The 18,308-nt window shown below is 39.1% G+C and overlaps 1 protein-coding gene across 7 annotated transcripts in view; it reads left to right on the forward strand.

The window, feature by feature from the left end:
• Window positions 1–18,308, forward strand: part of LOC134355019 (centrosome and spindle pole-associated protein 1) — a 187,202-nt gene that overhangs the window by 134,488 nt on the left and 34,406 nt on the right. For 5 of the 7 annotated variants that reach the window (XM_063064662.1, XM_063064709.1, XM_063064716.1 and 2 more), the window contains 8 exons: window positions 1,520–1,621; window positions 2,448–2,514; window positions 3,053–3,179; window positions 5,393–5,532; window positions 8,162–8,296; window positions 11,028–11,059; window positions 14,274–14,340; window positions 14,424–14,533. In XM_063064662.1, the coding sequence (XP_062920732.1) occupies window positions 1,520–1,621; window positions 2,448–2,514; window positions 3,053–3,179; window positions 5,393–5,532; window positions 8,162–8,296; window positions 11,028–11,059; window positions 14,274–14,340; window positions 14,424–14,533 (780 nt within the window). The remainder of the gene's footprint in view (window positions 1–1,519; window positions 1,622–2,447; window positions 2,515–3,052; window positions 3,180–5,392; window positions 5,533–8,161; window positions 8,297–11,027; window positions 11,060–14,273; window positions 14,341–14,423; window positions 14,534–18,308) is intronic. The other 2 variants (XM_063064671.1, XM_063064680.1) reach the window with 2 other exon arrangements.

An 18,308-nucleotide genomic window follows, 5' to 3' on the forward strand; every position in this document is an offset into this window, starting at 1 on the left:
TTCATCATGGGTACGTGGAATGCTTTTGCAGGAAAGTAGCATTCATCATCAAGGACCTCCACCATCCAAGCCATGCTATCTTCTTGCTGCTGCCATTAGGAAGGAGTTACAGGAGCCTCAGGACTCATACCACCAGCTTCAGGAAGTTACTATCTCTCAACCATCAGGCTCTTGAACCACAGGGGATAACTTCACTCATCTTCACTCACCCTAACACTGAACTATTTGTTCAACCTATGGACTCAATTTCAAGGACTCTTAGTTTTATCTTCTCAATATTTATTGTTATTTAATTATTATTATTATTATTTTTGTATTTGTACAGATTGTTGTCTTTTGCATATTGGTTGTTTGTCTTGTGTGTGCTCTTTCATAAGTTCTATAGTATTTCTTTGTATTTACTGTGCATGCCCACTAGAGAATGTATCTCAGGGTTTTACGATGACGTATATGTACTTTGATAATAAATTTACTTTGAACTTTGGTAAATTCAAGCTCACATGAATCTGAATAACTCAAAGTGCTAATTCTGTTAATGTACATCAGACATGACATGTTGCTGCTCATTGGTGCATTGTCAAAAAAAAAGCTCAATTGGCAGTTTTTGGTCATGTGACTTTTGGGACTACAACTATAGTTCAAGACACTCAGCACTGCAATCCCCATAATGCTCTTTATAAAGACTTAAAACTCATAATTTATTGGTATCAGTTTTGAAATGGTTTACAGTGTTCCCTTGTTTAACATTACTCTAAAAAAATAGTGGATGTTAGGAGTTGAACTTCCCATGTTTGTGGTGACCTTCCTTATAACTCTGACCTCGAGAAGAACTTCTTAAAAGAGTTACATTACAATAAAACTTACTCAGTTAGTGAAAGTTGGCAGGGAATGAATTGCTACCACATTTATAAGAGAAGGGTGAGGTTATTAGGATCACAGGAGGAACTTGCGGAGTCTGTGAAGAACAATGCACAAAAGAACTGGTTTGGCAGGACAAACAACTGATAGATTTCGAGGCGTTTATGTATTTAGAAAAGCTAAGCAAGAATTTGTGGAATAAGTGTTGCTAGTACTTTTGAAAAAAATGTTTCAGCATCTTCAAAGGTTGTATTCAAAGCTGTAGCTACAAGTGAGTCTGAAGGCACTTTAGCTACTTCATCATGTTGCTGTTTTGCACCAAGCAGAATATATATAAATGTTATGGTGTAATATTTTGGGTCAGTTTGGATACCCTGGAACCTCTTTACCTCCTAAAGTGTTCAGGGAATTTTTTTTTTCTCTTTACTTTGATAGAATATTAGCATTAATGAGTGGAATGTTCATTGTCCTTTTTCTGAGTAATATAGGAATTAGTTTTAAACTTTATTACTTTTTCTCACCTCTTCTTTGACTGACAAAACAGACTTGTCATGTTGAGATGCTTTCATCTGTGACAATGTAAGTTCTACTATCAATGAAGATTTTGCTTTATTGTCATGAAAAGAAATTAATAGATTGCAGTGAAATTTCTGCATTTCAGAGACCACCTTCCCCACCAATTCCAACTGTGAAGAACAAACAGTTTACATTTCCAAGAGCTGATTTGTCTCCTGTAAATGGCTCCATGCACGAATTAGACTTGGTGAGTTCCTTCGACTCTTCTGATAATGAATAACTAAATAATTTAAAAAATACTATTAGAAATAAGGGGAAAACATTCGATATAATTTTTGGTTTGCAATTTTGTATTTTATTTTGGTGATCAGTTCTACTTATTGGGATAGTTGCCTTCTTTGTCGTCATCGATGGTTGTCTTCCTTGTATTCTTGAGTTAAAAGGATAAATTAGTTTTTATATAATATAATTGAATTTTGAGAGTGGTTAAACGTTTTAGCAAAAGAACGGTGTATTAGGTTTATCCTGGCCACCAAGGAGATTGTCACTTAAATTTGTAAACATTTGCACCTACGATACAATGTAGATCGAGACAGAAACCACATTGCCAGTAATTAAAAGGGCACTAAGGTGATGAATTCGTATTCATCTAGTTTGATGGTGGAATTTTTCGGAAAGCTAACAACTTTTTCTCTCGGCAGAGATAGAACAAACATGATCATCCATCCAATTCCCCTGTGACTGGATGTCATATTCTTTTGGCCACGTTGGAAAAACCTAAGCATTCCAATTCAGAATAAACATTTCAGTTGAGACAGTGGAGCCATGACTGCTGATAGTGATTGCACTAAAGTAAATTAATTTTCTTTAATGTTTGCTTTCATTGTACATACATACAACTTAGAAACAGGGTATCAACATATGGCCAGTCCAGAGCATTCCATAAAAGCCACTATTTAAATATCTGCAACTTCTAAAGCTCCATCCAGGGACATTTTAATCAGTGCTTCATTTACATAACTTTGAAACATTAAACTTTTTTTGTTGTTTTAAATAATATTTTGGTTTAATAGGATCATCCACATTCAGGGACCAAGTCGCCACCTGTTCCTGCTAGACGGAATCAGCTTCGAGCGCATGGTAACATTGCTCTAAAATATAATTAGTTACTGGACAGTTCTGAGTACTAAAATTTAGTGAGATTATGATAGAAAATTACAGCGTTATTACAAACAAAATCTGATTGTTTATTTACCATTTAGACTTAAATTATTTATTTTATTACTGTTGTCAGTATGTGTGTGGTACCGTAAATAGAATGTCTGTAAAACGGACAGGAATTGTGAAACCTGCACTTCATTGTTATGAATTGTGAGGCTGTTTACTCTGGTCCTTAAAGCAATAGACTGAACCATTTTTTAAATGGTAAGAAGCTAAGAAATCTGAAGATCATGCAGGTTTAGGGGTGTAAGTTCATTTCTAAACATTGCAGATTGTCTCTGGAGTAGATGGTACTAGAGATTCACCAGAACATAATGGTCAAAAGAGTTAAATGGGGAAAGTAGTTTTTTTCTTTAAGCTTGTTATTCATTGTTTACAAAGATCAAAGATGATGAAACTTGGATATTTTTGGTATTTTTATTTGTAATTTGACTATTCTCTTCCTGTGTTTTAACAGAAGAAAAGAGAGATATAATTAGTGAACTATCAGCTTTGAGAAGACAGCTGCGAAGTGAGGAACGTCGTCTTGAGGACCAGTTTCAAAATGCTGATATAGAAGATGATGGAGCAGTTGCAAATGTCAGGTTAGATCTGTAAATAAATTTTGGTTATATGCAATAGAAAAAACATCAGGAAGGTGTTTTGTGTTTTCCTGAGTTAAAAGTTCCGTGATGTAATCCATCTGTAACACTCAAGAATTGTCTATAGTCCTGAAATATTATGACCTTTGCAAAATAACAGGTGATGCCCCAATCTTGTCCAAATACCTTCATCTTTAGCCATAATAAATATAATGCAAAGTAGTCATCCATAAATTAAAGCCTGTAGATCTCTTTTTGGTGATGGTCTTCTCATAAACCCACTTTGATTAACATCTATACCTGCAGTTTCTAGCCTATTCTGATTTCAATTTGATACATTAGACTAATTGATCTTTTTGTGAAGCCTTTTTTAATATTCCTAGTTACTAGATTACTGGAAATATTGCAGTATAATTGTTACTATTTATTATCTTGCTGAAGAAAAAAAATGCAAGTTTGAGCTCGTAAACACTTAGGAAGGCAAATTGTCTGCTGGCCTTTGCTGCAAGGCAATTGTATCAGCTGCTCCAACTATATGTGGCCTTGGTGAGACCACATCTGAAGCATTATGTGCAGGTGACTTTTCTTTGAGAAAGGTAGACTTACAATAAACAAAGTTATCAAAGGTTCACTAGATTAATTCCTGGTTTGTTGTAGAGAGGAGAATAAACATATTTGGCTGAGGTACTAAGAGTTTAGAAAAGTGAGACGTGATCACATTGAAATTTACAAAATTCTTCATGAGGCTTGACAGGGTAGATTGTAAGTTGATGCAACTTCTGGTTTGGGTATCTAGGACTGCCTGTGGGTGCATAGATGATGAGTATCTTTAAGATAAAGATTGATATATTTTTAGATTTTAAGGAAATCAAGGGATAAGTAAATGGCATTGGGGAATCAAAGGCCTTTTCCTGCTATTTATTATATTAAGCACGTGTATACCATTCTTTTGAGTAGTTGAGTAGTTTTCTTGCATCCTTAATAATTCTGTCAAATGTTTTCATATACACAACATCAGAGATTGTTTTTAAAGCCTTCATATGTTTAAGTATAACTGACTCATATGGTAATGAACTGTTAAAAATGTAAGTAAGGACTTTGGAGGAATGGCATATTCTAGGCTAATTCAATTTATTTTGTCACAACAAACAGTTATTTTCTGCATAATAAGGTTTACTGTTAGTCTGGAATTTTGAAGTGTCTGCCTGTATACTTTTGCTGCAAATGCCAAGAAAGTGAAATAAGAAACAGAACAAGTTGGACAAAGCCAGTACATCAGGCATTATTAGTGAAGAGAGAAACAGGATAACATGATGAAAATTTATTGCTAAGGAATATTACCTGTTCCCCTCTTCACAGAGGCTGCCTGATCACTTGAGTAGTTCCAAGGTTTTCTCATAGTCCGAATTATTACAAAATAATACAGAACAGAAGCAGGCCCTTCGGCCCAACTGGTCTATGCCAACCACAGCATTCTCCCTCCCTGCTAGTCCCAATTTCACATATTCAGCCCATAACCTTACAACTTCCTCCCTTCCATGTACCTACCTAAATGCCTCTTAAATGTTGGAATTGTACCCACTTCAATCGCTTCCTCCGGCAGCTCATTCCAGGTACTCAATTTGTGTAAAGAAATTACTTCTCAGCCCTCTTAAATCTCTCCAAACTGATTTTGTATCTGTAGCCTTTAATTCTGGACTTCTCAACTTCTATGATCCTGCTATACTCCAAGAAATAACAAGCCAGCATGGCTAGTCTCTCTCTGTAACTCAGACCCTCTAGTCTAATTTGTACCCATGTAAAACTCTTCTGCACCCTCTCCAGCTTGACATTGTCTTTTCTATAACAAAGTGATCAAACCCGTACACAATACTCCCATGTGTGGCCTCAACAATAACTTGTATACCTGCAGTGTAACAACCTTACTCCTAAACTTGATGAACTGAGTGATGAAGGGCAATGCCTTCTTCACCATTCTGTCTATTTGCACGACCACTTTCAGTGAACTGTGTATGTATTCCCAGGTTCCATTCTTTTCTATTATTATGTATTTGACTAAATGATGGAATCTTTCAAATGCATTGTTTAGTTATAATTTTGCCATTGATTAAAGATAGTATCTAAGTTTCTAAACATATTACACAAAACATGGAATTAAATGTGCTGTTAATCTTATACCTTTTATAGTTAATATTTTTGCAAACTTTTCTCAATAGGAAGCGAGAAAGAAATCAAGTTGATGTTTTTGACTTGGCCAGGCAGCGTATACAGGCCCTGGTACACCGACCTTCTTCAAAAGGAATGGAATCTGTTAATTTACAAAACATTAGAGAGTTCAATGACCTGAAGTACAGAGGTGGGCTTGGATTTAATAGTCATAATTTGTCTTGGTATACTTAATTGAACACTTGCTCCTAAGATCTAATATTTTTACTGGTGGCATTAGATGTTAGATTAAGTTTCACTCTTGTGACCCAACACATTCGAGTCTACTGATGTTGAAGGTAGATATATATATATATATCATAAACTGCCTGACTTAAAGTTGCAAATTATTGTGAATACAGTTGCACCTTGCATAATCTAGTCAAATATTTGCAATATAGGTGTGCGTATGTTCTCAATTTTATCCAGTTAAAATCAAATGAACTGAAAGCCCTGGTGTGCCACCTAAGCTGAATGGTTGCCCATTTTCAGAGCCTGTATTTTCCTGGCTCAGTGTTTTTTCAGAAAGTCAGATCCCAGCTGATCGTCAGGACTCAATGTGCTACCTACCTTTCTGATTAAATTGGCAGTCTGTCTCCCCTGCTTTGCTTTGATAGCTTCAAATAACTAGGGTTTAGTTTAACCAGCTGTAAAAGAAAATGTCAAAGGCATTCACAAATATTCAGAAAAAATTAACAAAAATTATAGTTTGAAATAAAATACTACCAATCCATAAGTTCTTAGAAATTTTACTGGAATAGCTGTTTAACTGTCAGAGCTTCACAGATCAAGTAACCTGTGACAAGCAACTTAATCCCAACTCCAAAGTCTAACACTCTACAACGCACAAATTGGGAGTGCAATTGTCAAGAGTCAGTTGTCAATACTTTTTGACAATCTGCCTGGTTGAGTGTAATTTTAGTAACATTCAGGAAGCATTTCAGAATATAGTGGCCTACTTGATTGGCACTTCATCCACCTGCCTAAGTATTCACATCATTATTGGTGCACTAAGATTGGAGTTTGCATAATCTTCAAAGTGAAGTAAAGTAAAGCATTGGAATTTAGAATATAAAAGCAAGGAGATAATGCTGCGGCTTTATAAGACACTAGCTAGGCCACACTTAGAGTATTGTCAACAGTTTTGGACCCCCATATCTCCGGAAGGATCTGTTGTCAGTCGACAAAAAGTTCATGAGGATGATTCCAGGAATGAAGGGGTTAACATATGAGGAGTGTTTGGTAGCTTTGGGCCCCTACTCACTGGAATTTAGAAGAATGCAGGCGATCTCATTGAAACCTACTGAATGTTGTAAGGACTAGATAAAGTATATGTGGAGAGAATGGTGGGTGTATCCAGAACTAGAGGGCACAGCCTCAAAATTGAGGGGTGACCTTTTAAAATAGGAGGAGGAAATTTTTATAGCCAGAGAGTAGTGATTCTTGGAATGTTCTGCCACAGACTACGGTGGAGACCAGGACCCTGGGTATATTTAAAGTGCAAGTTGATTGTTACCTGATTGGTTAGGGCACCAAAGGATTTGGAGGGGAGGCAGGTGTATGGGATTGTGTGGGATCCAGGATCAGCCATGATAAAATGACGGAGCAGACTCAATGGGATGAATGGCTTAATTCTGCTCCTATGTCTTATGGTCTTAATATACTTCACCAACAATGACCTGTGCGTGATTTGAATGTGGCTGTAGGAGGCATGTAGGAGTAAGTTGGGTGGTTATGTCTTCTACATCACATCCAATGGTGTTGATTGTGTGGTTGGTAATCTTAAACTACAGGGTGCTATTGATGAGTTGGTAAAATTGGTTTAGAAATGGCAAATGCAGTTTAATCCATATAAATGTGAGGTAGATAACATGCTCAAGAAGGCATTTAGGTAGCTGGCCTTCATTAGTCAGGGCATTCAATACACGAGCAGGGAGATTCTACTCCACCAGTTCCTCCAGAACAGTGATCAGAACTCTGTTGGAGGATTGTATGCACTTCTGGTTATCACACAACACAAAAGATATGATAATGCTCGAGAGGCTGCAGAGGGAGTTGACCAGAATGTTGACTGGGATGCACCATTTCAATTATGAGGAGAGCTGAGTCTGTTTCTCTGGACTGGTGGAGGTTAACAGAGGACAGAACAGATGTATAAAATTGTGAGAGGTATAGAGTAAACGGCAGGAACCATTTCCTCATATCAGAGATTGATAAGGCTGGAGGGCCATTGATTCAGAGTAAGATAAGGAAATTAGAGGGGATATAAGTGGATTCTTTTTTACCCAGCAAATAGTGTAGCTGGAAGTGCTGCTTGTGAGAGTGATGGAAGCAGTGTTGTAGATTGCATTGGAGCTCTTGAATCACGTAGGCATAGAGGGATATGGGCAAAGTGCTGAAAGATGGGATTAATATAGATAGCTGACCATTAGTTGGCAGATATAATGGGCCAAGTGGCCTGTTTTCATGCTGTATAACATTTTTCTTGGCTTGGAAATGTCTTGTTGTGCACTGTAATTGTACTTTTACTACAGGAATAGCAATGTTTTGAAAAAACACTTTCTACCCACTTCCTAAAGGTAATTGAAGATAGGCACTCGATAATGATCTTGCCAGTGATACCACATCTCATCAGTAACTAAAAACTCTCCTCAACACTCAGAAAAATATTTAACTTGGAGATTGAGTTTCTTAAGGGATAGTGACTTGATTTTTACAATATTTTGTAGCTTTTGGAATTTGTAACTGCATTGTTCGTTTTGTAACTTCTTACTATTTAGATTCAGCAACACGTGCTCAAGTAAGACAAATGTATCCAGACCCTCCAAGCGATAGTAACACACTGGAGATTCAACAGGAGGCCTTATTAAGAGAGCAGAAGAAGAAACTGGATGGTATGAAAAGGAAAGAAGCAGGTCAGTGCTAATATTCAACTAATAACTTGTTAACAGAATCAGAATCAGGTTTATTATCACTGGTATGTGTCATGAAATTTTTTAACTTACCAGCAGCATAATATAGAAGAAGAAGAATAAATGAATAAACAATTAAACAAGTAAATCAATTATAGTATACGTATATTGAATAGATTAAAAATTGTGCAAAAACAGAAATAATATATATTTTAAAAAATGAAGTAGTGTTTGTGGGTTCAATGTCCATTTAGGAATTGGATGGCGAGGGGGAGGAAGCTGTTCCTGAATCACTGAGTGTGTGCCTTCAGGCTTCTGTATCTTCAACCTGATGGTAACAGTGAGAAAAGTACAAGCCCTGGGTGCTGGAGGTCCTTAATAATGGATGCTGTCTTTCTGAGACACCGCTCCCTAAAGATGTCCTTGGTACTTTGTAGGGTAGTACCCAAGATGGAGCCAACTAAATTTACAACCTTCTGCAGCTTCTTTTGGTCCTGTGCAGTAGCCCGCACCCGCCCCCCCCCCGCCCCCCACCAGATAGTGATGCAGGCTGTCAGAATGCTCTCCACAGTACATCTATAGAAGTTTTTGAGTGTAATTGTTGACATGCCAAATCCCTTCAAACTTAAACAGTTCCCATCTCCATTAACTTTCTGACCTTAAGCTAAATCCAGAATGAACATCCAGGGTAAATTACAAATTTGGATTCTGAAATTTCTTGCTCATAGAGGACAGAAGGTAGGGGTGTAAGGCTGTTATTCTGGAGGGACTGCTGTGACTAGTTGTGTTCCGCAAAGATTGGTGCTGGTACCTTTGTTGTTTGGACAAAAATGTAGATGGATGGATTACCAAATTTGCAGATGATACCAATATTGGTGGAGTTGTAGACAGTGTAGAAGATTTAGATCAGCTACAATACTGTGCAAAAGTCTTAGGCACATGTATATAACTAGCAACACACACAAAATGCTGGAGGAACCCAGGCAGCATCTATGGAAAAGAGTACAGTTGACCTTTCAGGCTGAGACCCTTTGGCAGGACTGATTTTTAATGGAGAGAATGCGCCAGTTTGTCCACAATAGATAACAGTTTGTTTATGACCTCCTGTCTGCCATGAGCTCAGAACAGTCTGGGTTGTAGCCAAGAATGGATCCAGCCTTTTTGTTGAGTTTATTTTGTCTTTTTGCATCAGCAGCACTGATGCTGCTCCCCCAACATAAAGCTGCAGAGAAGACTGCACTCGCTGCAACAGACTAGTAAAAGATCCCCAGCATCCTGCTGTACATATGGAAGGGATCTCAGCTTCCTTAGAAAATAGAGTCTGCTCATCCCCTTCTTGTAAACAGCCTTGGTGTTGGTTTTTCAGTCAAGTCTGTTGTCAAGTGAACACCCAAGTATTTGTACTCCTTCACCACCGCAATTTCTTCTCCCAGAGTGTATACAGGACTTATCACAGTTCTCTTCCTCCTAAAAACAATCACCATCTCCCTGGTTTTGGCCACGTTCAGGAGCAGCTGATTCCTCCCACACCACTCCACAAACTTGTCCACCAGTCCTCTGTACTCCGACTCTTGCCCATCTCTGGTACACCCTTTGGCAGGACTGATTTTTAATGGAGAGAATGTGCCGGTTTGTCCACAATAGATAACAGTTTGTTTATGACCTCTCTGCCATGAACTCAAAACAGTCTGGGTTGTAGCCAAGATAGCCTGATAACCACCGCAGTTATCAGAGAACTTCTGCAAGTGGCAAGACTCAGATTTGTACTGAAAGTCTGAGATATACAGTGTGAACTGAAACGGAGACAGGACAGTCCCTTGTGGGCTCCAGTGCCACTCACCACCATCTCAGACAGAGAACTACCCAGCTGTACAAACTGGAGTCGATCTGTCAGGTAGTCAGTAATCCAGGAGATAGTGGATTTGTTTATGCCTGTCCTTTGCAGCTTCTCACTCAGAAGTGGTGGCTGGATTGTATTGAAGGCACTAGAGAAATCAAAAAAAGTGATTTTCACAATGCCACCTGCATCATCCAGGTGGGAGTGAGCTCTCTGCAACAGGCATCATCAGATGATGGCATCATCCACTCCCACATGTAAACTGTAGGGGGTCCAATGAAGATCTCACCTGCAGTCCAAGGTAAGTTAGGACCAACCTCTCCAGCACCTTCATTACATGAGATGTGAGGGCAATTGGTCTGTAGTCATTAAGATCAATACATAAATGTTGTTTTGTATTTTTTGTGATTCCAGGACATTTCCTTTTAACCTTTTAGGTTACGTAATTTCTATTTCTACAACTCCAGTTACAGATGATTAATTTATTTCTGTGTTAGGTAGTGGTACCTTTATCCCCCATCTTTAACAAATAAGAATCAAGATTATATCCTTCCCATTGGGGAAAAGGAAGTTTGTGAATTGTTACTTCTTGATCATTGGACCTAATATTAGCACTAGTATTAACATCAGGTGCATTTTCATGTGAAAATTGGACTTCAAAAAAAAACCAAGACATAATATTTAGTAATTCACCAATGTCAGTTTCTAGTTTGTTTTAAAAAGAGTTGTAATTGAAACTATGGCTGTAATGATTTAGCAAACACTAGAATATCAAAGGATAGACACCAACACTATCACAAATTCATACAAGTAGTTGAATAGTTGATATGGGTTAATCTCCAAAATGCCATTTTTTTAACCTTTTAAAAATAATTTTACTTTTCCCACTTTTTCTAGTTTCCAATATGAATTCGCACCATATTGATTTGGTAAGTAACACAATGTAAATAATATCATTCTGTAGTATAATTCTACCCTCTGATAATAAGTATCAAAGCAAAAACTATATACAGCCTTCCTTCTTCATAGTTTTACAAAAATAGTTCATTTAAATTGAAATTCGTCAATTAAATGTAATACTTGCTGTCCTATTGGAAATCTGGATGAGCTGATTTTTTTTTTGCATTCGGGAAGTGGATTAACAAAGATGTAGTGAATTATGCCCAATGTAACTTAATATTTTAAATCTTTCACTGTGCATTTCACTGTACATTTATTCCACAAGTGCAATAAAGATTTATAATTTGGCACCATCCAACCATGCATTATTACATTTTACATTAAAAAATACTGCATTCATGTGTACTTTTCAAATTCAAATTTTCATGTTCTTTCTGTAAAATTATAAATGTATAAAAAAACAAACAATTTTAAACACAAAACAAAAAAAACTATTCATTTCCATTCCAAGATAAAATGCTGTAAATTTGATTCAGTATGTTGATGTTAAAAATATGTATTGAGAAGGTAATTTAGAAACATAGAAACCCTACAGCACAATACAGGCCCTTCGGCCCACAAAGAACATGTCCCTACCTTAGAAATTACTAGACTTCCCCACAGCCGTCTATTTTTCTAAGCTCCATAGTCTCTGAAAAGACCCTATTGTATCCGCCTCCACCAAAATTGCAGGCAGCCCATTCCATGCACTCGCCACTCTCTGAGTAAAAAAACTTACCCTGACATCACCTCTGTACCTACTCCCCAGCACCTTAAACCTGTGTCCTCTTGTGGCAACCATTTCAGCCCTGGGAAAAAGCCTCTGACTATCCACATAATCAATGCCTCTCATCATCTTATACACCTCTGTCAGGTCACCTCTCATCCTCACCGCTCCAAGGAGAAAAGGCCTAGTTCACTCAACCTGTTTTCATAAGGCATGCTCCCCAATCCAGACAACATCCTTCTAAATCTCCTCTGCACCCTTTCTATGGCTTCCACATCCTTCCTGTAGTGAGGCGACCAGAAGTGAGCACAGTACTCCAACTGGGGTCTAACCAGGGTCCTGTATAGCTGCAACATTACCTCTCGGCTCCTAAATTCAATTCCATGATTAATGAAGGCCAATACACTGTACGCCTTCTTAACCAAAGCGTTAACCTGCGCTGCTGCTTTGAGCATCCTATAGGCTCGGACCCCAAGATCCCTCTGACCCTCCACACTGTCAAGAGTCTTACCATTAATACTATATTCTGTCATCATATTTGGCCTACCAAAATGAACCACTTCTCACTTATCTGGGTTGAACTCCATCTGCCACTTCTCAGCCCAGTTTTACATCCTGTCAATGTCCCACTGTAACCTCTGACAGCCCTCCACATTATCCACAACACCTTCAACCTTTGTGGCATCAGCAAACTTACTAACCCATCCCTCCACTTCCTCATCATATAAAAATCACGAAGAGTAAGGGCCTCAGAACAGATCCCTGAGGCACACCACTGGTCACAGATCTCCATGCAGAATATGACCTGTCTACAACCACTCTTTGCCTTCTGTGGGCAAGCCAGTTCTGGATCCACAAAGCAGTGTCTCCTTGGATCCCATGCCTCCTTACTTTCTCAGTAAGCCTTGCATGGGGTACCTTTCATCAAATGCCTTGCTGAAATCCATAAACACTACATCTACTGCTGTTCCTTCATCAATGTGTTTAGTCACATCCTCAAAAAATTCCATCAGGCTCGTAAGGCACGACCTGTCCTTGGTCTATAATTTCCTGGGCTATCTCTACTTCCTTTCTTGAATAAAGAACAACATCCGCAACCCTCCAATCCTCCGGAACCCTCCAATCCCCATTGATGATTCAAAGATCATCGCCAGAGGCTCAGCAATCTCCTCCTTTGCCTCCCACAGTAGCCTGGGGTACATCTCATCTGGTCCTGGTGACTTACCCAACTTGATGCTTTCCAAAAGCTACAGCACATCCTCTTTCTTAATATCTACATGCTCAAACTTTTCAGTCTGCTGCAAGTCTGCACTACAATCACCAAGATCCTTTTCCATATGCTGAAGTAAAGTATTTATTAAGTACCCCTGCTAATTCCTCCAGTTCCATACACACTTTCCCACTGTCACACTTGATAGGTCCTATTCTTTCACGTCTTATCCTCTTGCTCTTCACATACTTGTAGAATGCCTTGGGGTTTTCCTTAATACTGCCGGCCAAGGCCTTCTCATGGCCCCTTTTGGCTCTCCTAATTTCCTTTTTAAGCTCCATCCTGTTAGCCTTAGAATCCTCTAGATCCCCAACATTACCTAATTCTCTGAACCGTTCGTAAGCTCTTCTTTTCTTCTTGACTAGATTTATTACAGCCTTTGTACACCGTGGTTCCTGTACTTATGCAGAACTCCACACAAATATCCCCTGAACATTTGCCACATTTGTTCCGTTCTTTTCCCTGAGAACATCTGTTCCCAATTTAAGCTTCCAATTTCCTGCCTGATAGCCTCATAATTCTCATTACTCCAATTAAAAGCTTTTCTAACTTGTCTGTTCCTATCTCTTTCCAATACTATTGTAAAGGAGACAGAATTACTTCCCAATACCAAATCAAGTACAGCCTCTCCTCTTGTAGGCTTATCTACATATTGTGTCAAGAAACCTTCCTGAACACACCTAACAAACTCCACCCCATCTAAACCCCTTGGTCTAGGGAGATGCCAATCGATATTTGGGAAATTAAAATCTCCTGTCATGACAAATTTGTTATTATTACACCTTTCCAGGATCTATTTCCTTATCTGCTCGATATTCCTGTTACTATTGGGCGGCCTATAAAAACACCCAGTAAAGTTATTGACTCCTTCCTGTTCCTAACCTCCACCCACAGAGACTCCGCAGACAATCCCTCCATGATGTCCACCTTTTCTGCAGCCGTGTAATACTATCTCTGATCAACAGTGCCTCACCACCACCTCATTTACCTCCCTCCCTGTCCTTTCTGAAGCATCTAAAACCTGGCACTTGGAGTAACCATTCCTGTCCCTGAGCCAACCAAGTCTCTGTAATGGCCATTACATCATAGCTGTTGGAAACAAGTAGTTCTATTGTTTTCGTTCTTTTGGAAAAATTTTATATTACTTGTGATATTAACTTGTATGCATGTATATCCCTATTTTAATTTTGTGTGGAAACTACTCTAGAAGACCAGAGATTCACAGGAAGATTTGACAAAAAACTCATTGCTGGAATCAGAAAGTGCCTTTATAGGTATGTGCAAAGTTTTCATATTCTGATATACTTATGAAGGTACACTTCGTTTTACCATTGATTTCATTGTGATCTCTTAATAGGAAGTCATGGAGAAACCTTCCATTATCCTGCAGATGCTGAGACAACAAGAAGTAAATTACCTCCTCGTGAAAGACGCCGTCGGAATCAAAGCAGACAGAACTTGGAATCTGTACGTTACTTATTGCTTTATATAATTTTTCATTTTCTTTAAATTATTTGTGGTATGTGATGTTAAAAAATATAAGATCATCAGATTAAAATGGCCAAAAAAGATTTAAACTGAATGAAATAAATATTCTTGGAGTATTGGGGTAACTTTTTTGCAAATTGCTTTTAGCTACACATAGGTACATTCACCATTGCTATGCAAATAGTTATTTAATTAGATTTTTTTTCAGGCAGCATTCTGGTAAATCACCTCTGCACCCTCTCTAAAGCTTCTACATCCTTCTAATAATGAAGACTTCCAATAATGACTAATGAAGGCCTTTATACTTATTCGTCCATCATTGACGTCGATGAGGACCTCGACACCATAATGGTGTCGAGACTAGCGCGTGATTTGGATTTAAGTGAGGGAGAGTTGCACAGCGTCAGCCTCACTCTCTCTTCCCAATTCCCATCTGGATCCTGTGGCAAGACAGTCTAGACGGCTGGAGATGGGACTAGGCGCAGTGGATGACCAGGACGTCTTCTGTGTCTTGTCCTGCTCTACACGTTCCACGACGCTTGCAGAGACCGCCTTTTTGACGGTTGGACCTTCCATTGGTCTCGTCCGCTCAATCATCCGGAGTCTGTCTTCACAGGCTGGGATAGACAACTCCCTGTCTCACCGAGGGTTTGAGACCCGTCGGCTACCCTCACCTGATTTAGCCGGCTTGTCGAAGCCGTTGCCCGGGATGTGGCCGCTGTCGCATGCAAACAGCTATGGGGAGCCACAGGTGAGAGCTGAGTGCCAGGTAGGGACCAAAGGTGGACTAACCGCCCTGAAAAGGACACGTCATGTTCCCCCACCAGAGGTGCTACCCCTGCCTGACACTCCATACATCCCATTATAACCTTTATAATGGGGGAGGCCTTTTATAACCTCCCTATTAACCTCCCTAGCAGGTCTTTATAACCTCCCTATTGACTTGCGGGGCAACTTTGAGGGATCTATGAACATGGCCCCAAGATCCTACTGTTTGTCCAATCTGCCTTCAAGTTCAACCTTCCAAATTGTATCTGTTCACACTTTGCTGGATTGAATTCTATCTGTCACTTCTTAGCCCGGTTCTGCATCCTATCAATGTCCCACTGCAGCCTATGACAACTTCCTACACAATCCACAACACTACCAAACTTTATGCCATCTGTTAACTACCCTTCCTAACTTCCCACCCCTCTGTTTTCTCATCTGTGTCATTTATACAGATCAATAGCAGGGGTCCCAGAAAAGATCCTTGCAGAACACCACTGATCACTGATCTCCAAGCAAAATACTATCACCCTTTGCTTTATGTGGACAGCCAATTTTAAATTTATGCAGCCAGCTTTCCCTGTATACCATGCCTCCTAACTTTCTGAATGAGCCTACCATAGGGAACCCTGTTGAATGCCTTGCTAAGACACCACATCCACTGCTCTACCTACATCAATATGCTTTGTCACATCCTCAAAGAACTCAATCAGGCTTGAGAGGCACGGACTGTCTTTTCACAAATCCATGCTGACTATCCATAATCAGACGATGCTTCTTTAAATACTTGTAAATCCTGTCTTTAAGAATCCTTTCCAAGGACCTTGACAAGATGGAAGGGAAGGGGAATTTTTCTTAAGTAGGATATTCTATGAAGTTGAACTAAGGATTAGCATTTATAAATAATGGTTTGTCTATTTATGAGATTTGGGAATATTTGGAAGTATTTTTATTGGAAAGATCTGAGCATTTTAAGACATAAATACTTACAAAACAGGAAAGTGAAAGGAATGCAGAGTTGAAATTGCTATCAGATCACCCATGATTTTACTAAATGGCAGAGTCGTGTGAGGAGCTGAGGATTCATATTTTGTATGTTGCAAACAATAATTGCTGGTGGTGAACTGACCAAAAATATTGACTCAAACAACAGGAATTCTGCAGATGCTGGAAATTCAAGCAACAGACATAAAAGTTGCTGGTGAACGCAGCAGGCCAGGCAGCATCTCTAGGAAGAGGTGCAGTCGCCGTTTCAGGCCGAGACCCTTCGTCAGGACTAACTGCCTGAAACGTTGACTGCACCTCTTCCTAGAGATGCTGCCTGGTCTGCTGTGTAAAAATATTGACTGTTCCTTTTGCCTCCTTAGATGCTGCCTGGCTTGCTACATTCCTCTAGTAGCTTGTGCATTTGCTGCAGGCCTTCAGCATATGCAATCTTGTATCTCGAATTTGTATCCCCTTCATTTCAGAACAAAAAGATTCTCTAAAGATTAGACAATTGTTTAAAATCAAAAACAAGAACAGAAAATGCATCTATGGAAATAAAAATATAATTAACATTTTCAGTTGAAGAACTTTATTCATATAAGTAAGAAAAAGATTAGTTTTAAGTTTCAGAGAAGTTGATGGGAGAGATGGATAGGATCAGAAATATCTATGATTGATTGAGCCAGAGATTCTGGAGGAGTGAGTTTAAATGGGCTGGGGAGAGGGCATGAAGCTTACAGTTGCCTTTTCAAACTGAACATAATCAAGTCAAGTCAAGTTTATTGTCATTTAACTATATACATGTATATAACATATATAACCATATAATGTATATAGAACAAGACAAAGTTTCTCTGAACCAGTGTGTAAAGCACTGTAGTATACATAACACACGATAACTTATGAAGGTAAGGACAAAATCTACAGATGAATCACACATAAATATTAAACTAAAGTGCATTAATATAAAATATTGTAAGGTATGGAACAGATTAACCAATGACACTTCAAATATTATGTGGCAGTGAGTTCAGAAGCCTAGTGGCCTGGGGGAAATTCAAGTTTAAGTTAATTGTCTGTAGGAAGAGGTGCAGTCGACGTTTCAGGCCGAGACCCTTCGTCAGGACTAACGAAGGGTCTCGGCCTGAAACGTCGACTGCACCTCTTCCTACAGATGCTGCTTGGCCTGCTGTGTTCACCAGCAACTTTGATGTATGTTGCTTGAATTTCCAGCATCTGCAGAATTCCTGTTGTTTAAGTTAATTGTCGTCTATTTGTACATATATACAAACAAATGAAACAATGTTCTTCAAAACCACGGTGCACCCACACAACATACATCACACACAGCACATAAACCGAAGAACTTCTTGTTGGTTAAAGTCAGTGCCACTTGGCCAATCATTTAGGCCAGTTACCATCGCTCTCCTGAGCACCAGATTTATGTTAGCTGCCTTGAAGCTTGCAGGGACAGTAGACTGTTTCAGAGAGAGATTAAAGATGTCCATTAAGACCTCTATTAGCTGGGCCACACAGTCTCTTGGCACCAGACCAAGTATGATGTCTGGCCCTGCTGCTTTCCATGGGTTTACCTTGGCTAGACCCTCCTCACCTCCACTGGGGTTAGACAATTACTGTTCCTCAGTAAGAGAGAGGACTTTCCTCTGTCACATCATTCAGTTGGTCAAATCGTGCATAGAAAGCATTCAGCCTATCAGGAAGGGAGGCATCACTGTCATTGATGCGCAGGGTGGACTTGTAATTGGTTATGGTTTGTATATCTTGCCACATGCTTTGCGTGTCCCTGGTGTCACAAAGGTGGCTGTGGATTTTATGTGCATACTCACGATTTGTCTTCCTGATGGCACGGGAGCCCATAACTAGTTGGCCCATAAAGTAATCAACCAATCTGCACTTGGTTCTTCCTATATAGAGGAGATCATAGTTTGAACACTGAATATAGTACACTGTCTAGTAAGTGTGAGTGAATTGCTGCTTC

The sequence above is a fragment of the Mobula hypostoma genome, chromosome 1 (assembly GCF_963921235.1).
Source record: "Mobula hypostoma chromosome 1, sMobHyp1.1, whole genome shotgun sequence".
NCBI classification, from domain to species: domain Eukaryota; kingdom Metazoa; phylum Chordata; class Chondrichthyes; order Myliobatiformes; family Myliobatidae; genus Mobula; species Mobula hypostoma.